Source organism: Nannospalax galili, unplaced genomic scaffold (assembly GCF_000622305.1).
Source record: "Nannospalax galili isolate Female #2095 unplaced genomic scaffold, S.galili_v1.0 scaffold6995, whole genome shotgun sequence".
NCBI lineage: Eukaryota > Metazoa > Chordata > Mammalia > Rodentia > Spalacidae > Nannospalax > Nannospalax galili.
The window spans coordinates 2,911-10,099 of record NW_008335260.1 but is presented as its reverse complement, the minus strand read 5'-3'; the positions used below and the strand labels follow the sequence as shown (position 1 = coordinate 10,099).

Genomic DNA, 7,189 nt, shown 5'->3' with positions numbered 1-7,189 from the left:
CTGACAGAGTAAGATTTTAGTATTTCAAATCTTCTCAACCATCTGTTAATTCGTTTAACTGTAATGTTACTAAGATCTAAATATAAATTCATTTATATTTTTAATTAATTTAAACTTTTCTTCAGATGCTCACGGGACAGTCTACAGCTTTTTGAGTGTCCCGATGTGCATTTCTCAGACTGCAGTGACTCTGCCATGCATGTCAGCTGCGTCTGCTTCAGACTGGTCCTCTCCCCTTCCTTTGGCCATGCTTTTCCCTTTGGCATTTAGAAACATTGCTGTCTAAGTCCTGTCTGTGTTTTTCTTTAGCCACATCAAAACTCATCTTAAAGCTTGTATTTTCTTTCTCTTTTTTTTAGTTGCAAAATATTATTGTGAAATGATACTATTTTTTTCCATGGTTTTCTCCATGGGTACATAAGATTGGCATGATGCTGAACTTCTGTTTTAAAAAATAATCTACACATATGTGTACACACACACACACAATACATATAGTCCTTTGATACTGTTACCAGAATCTAGACAGAAGCCTGATTCTGAGGGTCCCCACGAGACTTCCCTTGGCCTCTCACTCTAGCTGCCCAAGTAGTAAAAAGTAGTGGTGAACTCACACTGGGAAGAATTGGAGAAACATTGGGGATGGGGGAGAAGTATGTTTGTGGTCAAACCATGATCTGGTTGATCATTACCTAAGGATGACCTCTGGGAATCTCACCAACAAGAAGAAAGTGGGTGCTGCCTAGAAATAGCTTCAGTTCTTGTCACAGCGTGCTTACAGATAATGCTTAAAATTCCTGGAGTCCAACGTGACTGCAGTAAAGGATGAATAGGAGAAAAGATCAAGTCAGAAAAGCAAGGTGGATTTAGTTCCCTTGGGTTTAGAGGGATGACTGGAGATTTCTAGTTACCATGCCAGTGGTCAGAAACACGTAAACGTTTGCAGTTGGCAGTCTGCTGATTCTCCTGTCCCTGTGCATCTTACAAGTGTCTTGTTATTCTTACCATTGCGTCTTTAGCCTTACAGGGGAGGAGTGCCAGCTGTAGATGAACTCTCCTTATCTTCATCCTCCTGTATACTATATGTCATCTCTAAGTTACTTGTATGTAATACTGAGCATAATGTAAATGTTAATTAAATAATTGTTAGACTATATTGTGTAGGGAACAGTGACAGGGAAAAAGGGATCTGTGTGTGTTGAGTACAAATGCAGATTTTTTTTTTCTTTTTTTGTTTCGGTATTTTCACCGTGCAGTTAGTTGAATCTTTAGATATGGAGTCCACAGGTATAGAGAACTGACCTTATATGTTTCGTACTTACAAAAATATGTGTATGACTTAAAGACGATTAAGGAAACAGTTGTGTTTCTATCACCAGCTTTTAAAGGTGAGGTTTTCCATTGTCTGAAGCCCCCATCTTGGCTCTTTTGTTGATGTTTATTTATTGAGAATTTGTGTTTTCTCTCTGGTTCCAAACAATGTTTTTCTCTGGCTTAACCTGTTTCGGGGGTGCGGGGAGGGGGTTAGGGAGGCTGGGGATAGGAAGGGTGCTGGAGATGAAGCCCAGGGCCTTGCCTGTACTGCACAAGCATTCTACCACTGAGCAGTATCCTCGATCTCTGTATATGGTTTTACATCTTTGAATTTTGTGGACATTGTCCTATCAAACACTCCTAGGTTTCTTCTTAATAGTCTTTAAGTCTTTGCACATCGCCCCTGCTGACTCGTCTCTTCTGAAGTTCTGTTTGTTTCCCCTCCACTCAAACTTCAAAGACATTTTTTTTCTTGTCCATTTTTCTGTTTTGGATGATCTTGATAGTTTGTGTGGGTTTGGGTGCTAAGTATTCACTCGCCACTAAACTGCTTCTTCAGTGCTCTTAGTTTGTGTGCATTCTTCTTGTAGAAGCTATCAGTAGTTAGTTTTTGTATCTCTTAAAACACTCATATGTAAGTATTTCTTCTTGGTTGGAGATATCTAGGTCACAGCTAATATTTAAAAATGAGTGTTGCCGGGCATGGTGGCGCACACCTTTAATCCCAGCACTCAGGAGGCAGAGGCAGGCGGATCTCTGTGAGTTTAAGGCCAGCCTGGTCTCCATTAGTGAATCCAGGCCAGCTGTAGCTACAGGGAGACCTTGCCTCAAAAAGACAAAAAAAAAAGTGTGTCATGAACATACTAAAATGGATGTAAATCGTATGTATTCTCTATGTGGTTGTAGTATTAACTCTAGCTTCCACACTTTTGAACATACTAAAATGGATGTTAATCTTATGTATTCTCTATGTGGTTGTAGTATTAACTCTAGCTTCCACACATAGCGTACATTTTTCTTCATATTATTTACCTAAGATTTTAATTTCATTAGTAATGATTTGAACTTTAGGTTAAATAAGAGACGGTCATAATTTATAATTTTATTTCCTTTATATGATAGAATTTATATCTAAGTATTAAATATGTGTTCTCTAAAAGCTTCTGTATATTTTTGCAGATTTAAGAAGCTGTTAAAAATGACAAAAAAGGAATTAAATGAACACAAAAACAAAGAGTTCAGTCTCCATCAAGATATAAAAACCAGTCAATTTGAAAACGATATGCCAACTAACGTGCTGAAAAACAAGGTAATTTTTAATCAATTTTGGAACCAAAAATCTGATTTTGAGTAATGTAAATCTGAGTGCACTGAGCAGTGAAGGTTATTGTTAACAGACTTGATACTAGTGCGAACTGTCATTTTCTATTAGAAGGGCATACTGTTGATTTTCCTGTGTCTCCAACCCTGGCTGCTGGATAATCCACTATGACATGATTGTAAATCATGAGTCTTAGCTTCATATTTAGACCGTGTGTTCCACAAGGCATCTAGATTTCTTATTTCAGAAGACATTTTAGCATTATTTGTCAATCTGACGTGGAGAGAAGCTACATGTATTTGGTTCAGGCTCTTATTTTAGATTGAGGTCAATTTGTTTCTTCTCCACTTGGCATCATCTGAGGTGGCATGAAGCTGGGAACCATCTGAACTAAAGGCTGCTCATCCTCCTGGTTGCCCCTTGAAGCTGACCTTTGAGCCTTTAGAAGCAGTCGTCAGCTGGACTTCCTACAGAAGGACTCACTAAATAATCATCGTAACTACAGTAAAAAAAATTCTTCCCAACACTACTGTTGAAATCCCATCAAATTATTTAGTACGCTACTGAATTTTTATTCAATAAAAAAGGACCATGTCAACAAATTTATCCTGGGGGATGTTATTGTTCCTTACCAAGAGTCATTAAGTATTATTTTCAGTCTTGTTCTAGGAAAGATTTATTAATACAGGCCTGAATAACTCACTATATCCCTAAAACTTCTTTAGAAATTATGGAGAGTGAAGATGGTGAAAATGGTAACAGATTTTCTACCAAAAAGTTGATTTAGAGTCACTTTGAGAAGGGAAGATAGGAAAGAGTCATATGAAAACAGCTAGCATAAGTGCTACCGTGTAAAACGGTGGTCGTCGGGAGTATGTCTCATGACTGGTTTTCACCTTATTTCCTGAGTAATTGAGGAACCACATTGTAAGAATCCAGTGCGGATTAGATTTTATTACAGCTGAAGGTGTGCAAAAGTTTGGAATTGGTTTTGTGCTACCCTGTTCTCAGCCTTCTTCCTCCATTGCCAAACTGTATTTTATTCATGCAGATTGATGACCTTACAGCAAAACTAGAAATTGCATCTTCAAAATGTCTACATCTGGATAAAAAAAATCAACTTCTTCAGGAGGAGTTATTATCTATGAAAACTATACAAAAGAGATGTGGAAAGCTAGAGAAGAACAAAAAGAAATTGGAACAAGAAGTAGTAAACCTCAAAAGTCACATGGAAAAGACCCTGGTAGAACTTGGCCAGGTAGAGCAGTATAAACGGGAGATTGAAGAGAAAGCAAGGCAGGAGCTGGTGGAAAAGTTAAAGCAAGTCAATCTGTTTTTGCAGGTTAGTTTTTCTGTGCTGCTCTTTAATTCATTTCACTGCAAATTATATTTTGGATCTATACACAGTGTTTCCTTTACAATTTGTTTCATTGATTTTTAGAAGGAATATGATGTGTGATTCTTCTTTTAAGTATTTGTTTTTCATTATTATAACTCAGTTGCTCTTTCGGAGTAATGGTTTTCATCAGAGAATCATTTGACCTTTTAAGGCTAGTTAGCATAAATTAAGACTAGAAGGAAAATAAGTATCATGATGTATAAATTATATGATACTCTTGAGATATTCTTAAGTCATCTTAGTTCAGTTCTTAAGTTTTGGAACTGGTTCTGTTGTTCGTTGGATTATCAGATATGAGAACTAACATGAGAATCACTGAGGACTGGGGAGACACTGTGGTAAAGTGTGTGCTTAGCATGCAGGAGGCCTTGGAGTTGAGTCCCAGGACAATTAAATAAATAAATAAATAATAAATAAATAAATAATATTCAGTTTTAAAAATAATAAGTAGTACAGTTGATAGTAATGATCTTTTTAAGGTTTTTTTTGGTTTTTGTTTTTACTTTTTATGTGTATGTTTTGCCAACATGTATGTATATGCACCATGTGGGTGCCTGGTTCTCATGGAGACCAGAAGAGGGCATCTGATCTTCTGCAACTGGAGTTAGAGATGATTGTGAGCCACGATGTGGGTACTGGGAATCAAACCCAGGTCCTCTACAAGAGCAGCCAGTGCTATTAACCACTGAGCCATCTTGCAACCCCTGATAATTATTTTAAATTCCAGCAACAGCAGCTTTTTTTCACAAACTTAAATTGTTCTCTGAATCACTGACTCAAAAGTTAAAGAAAACAAATGAATAATAATAATTTTGATTATAATTGTTTTTAAAATACAATGTTAATTTGCTTTAGACACAAGCAGTATCTCAAGAAAACTTAGAGCAATTAAGAGAACAGAATACTACTTCCTTAAGAAACCAGATGGAACTCAGAATTAAAGACCTAGAATCTGAGCTCTCTAAAATGAAAACTCAAGAAGATTTTGATAAACTAGAACTACAAAAGTATAAGCAGCTCTATCAAGAAGAATTCAAAGTTAGAAAATCATTGTCAAATAAACTAAACAGGTAAGTCATAACATACAGTCATAGAAAATAAGCTCACTAATAATGGGATAGGTTAGTAGGACATGAAAACTAACCAGACAGTATAATTTTGGAATAGTAAATGAACCTCAGAATGTTAATTTGGGGTAGTTTGTATTCATTTTTGGTTTTGTTTATCTTAGTTATCCTGGTCTATTGGGTTTTCAGATAATTGTTTTTGACATTTTAAGACAGCTAATATTGTTATAAAATTGCTTGTCCACATTCCCTTAAATAGGACTAGTAACAAGTTTAATTGTGTTTTGTTTATTTGGTTTTTTTAAAAAAATAATAACTTAGGGGCCGGGCATGATGGCGCACACCTTTGATCCCAGCACTTGGGAGGCAGAGGCAGGCAGATCTCTGAGTTCGAGGCCAGCCTGGTCTACATAGTGAGTTTCAGGACAGCTGGGGCTACAGGGAGACCCTGTCTCAAAATAGACAAAATAATAATAATAACTTATGCCCAGGGTCAGGTTCCACCAGTATTCTCCTTTGGGCACTTTCAGAAGGCATTTGGTAATTTAATTTTCTTGAGTGTCATCTTCGACATTACCACTAGAGATTCCAGCAAATAAACTGTACTTTGCAGCATTCCTAATCTACGTAAAGATATATTTGTGATATAGGGAGCGTTTGCATAGGACTAGAGCAAAGTATAATTTGCAGACCTTTAAAAAGAGTTCTGTGGGCAGTGTGGGGGTGGAAGGTAAAAGGACAGGTCCCACCCCTGGTTCCTTGGTCAGGATCTAATGAGTTCATTGCCTCAAGCTTCTTCCATTGTTTCTGATCACTAACTCAGCTCTCTTACTTTCCACTAAAGGCTTTGCTTTGAATTCTTCCTTGATGTGATGCTTAATTTATGCTAAATTAAGTGCAAAATGTACAGATGTGCAAAATGTACAGATGTGCAAAATACAGATGTGCATTAAGTGCAAAATGTACAGATGGTCAAAGCAAGCGCTTTAGAAATCTTTTGAGGGGCGATTTTTTTTTCTTTTTCCTTTTTTTTTTTCTTTTGAGACAGTGTGTCACTATCTAGACCAGGCTGGCTTGAACTCACATCCTGCCTCTGCCTCTGTTTGGAGTGCTGGGATTAAAGGTGGGTGCTACCACTCCCAGCCCAAGGGATTTTTTTTTTTAAGCCCTAAATTGATTTACTACATAATAGATATTTCCATTGTTTTTCATTTTTTAAAAAACTTTATCTATTCAGGAAGTGAGGTCTTAATATATTTATACATACTGAAATGTCTGTTATAATAAAGCAAATCAGTATATCCATTATCTCACATAATTAAGTCCAAGTTCTTCTACTGACTTCCTCAAGAATCTTCTAAGCAACACTGTTACAGATTAAGCCATACATCCTAACAACCATTCCTGTTCCTCCTACTTTGAATTGCCTTTCAGGAATTCCTCTAGAAATACATACTTCTTTAGAACAATTTTAAACCTATAATGTACTGTACAGTAGCTATATTATACTATATATTATATGAAATGTCTGAACATTTTTAGTGTTACAACATTGTTTAGTAGGAAATTCCCCTTACTCATATAGCAGCTTTTGAAATGCATCTGATTTAGGAGTTGTTGGGGAGAACTTTAAGATTCTGATTATTTGCCTTTTGTAATCTTCATAGGACTAATGAGAGGCTAGAGGAGGCCAGCAGTAAACTACTCCTGGAGGAACAACAGAACAGGTCTTTACTGAACACTCTTAGTACCAGGCCTGTGGTGGCAGAAACAAAAGGGTTACTATAGAGACAGCACGAAGGCTGAACTGAAACAAAATTTCTAGAAGACTTGATTTATCATCCAGGTACAGCCTGTCAGCTCTGACCGCTGAAGCAGAGAGCTCAGAGGCTCTTAAAGTGACACTCTCCTAATTTCCAATGCTTATGGCAAGCATGGCTCCCGACAACCAAGGTGAATCATCGTGTTTTTCCTCTGGGTTTCAGATCTCTGATAATTTATCATTTTATAATTTTAATTATAACAACCTAGGATGAGCAACACTGAGCTGTTTAGTTGACATACTAGTGTCACAATAATTTATGTAAA

At 36.8% G+C, this 7,189-nt stretch overlaps 1 protein-coding gene across 1 annotated transcript in view; it reads left to right on the top strand.

Annotated features, from left to right (window-relative positions):
- LOC103731465 (ankyrin repeat domain-containing protein 26) overlaps window positions 1-6,862 on the top strand; it is a gene marked incomplete at its 3' end in the record, with an annotated part of 88,909 nt that extends 82,047 nt beyond the window's left edge. Inside the window, 4 exon segments of the mRNA XM_029561954.1 lie at window positions 2,494-2,623; window positions 3,687-3,977; window positions 4,890-5,104; window positions 6,769-6,862. Coding sequence (XP_029417814.1) covers window positions 2,494-2,623; window positions 3,687-3,977; window positions 4,890-5,104; window positions 6,769-6,862 — 730 coding nt within the window.
- Window positions 6,863-7,189: the final 327 nt, after the last annotated feature.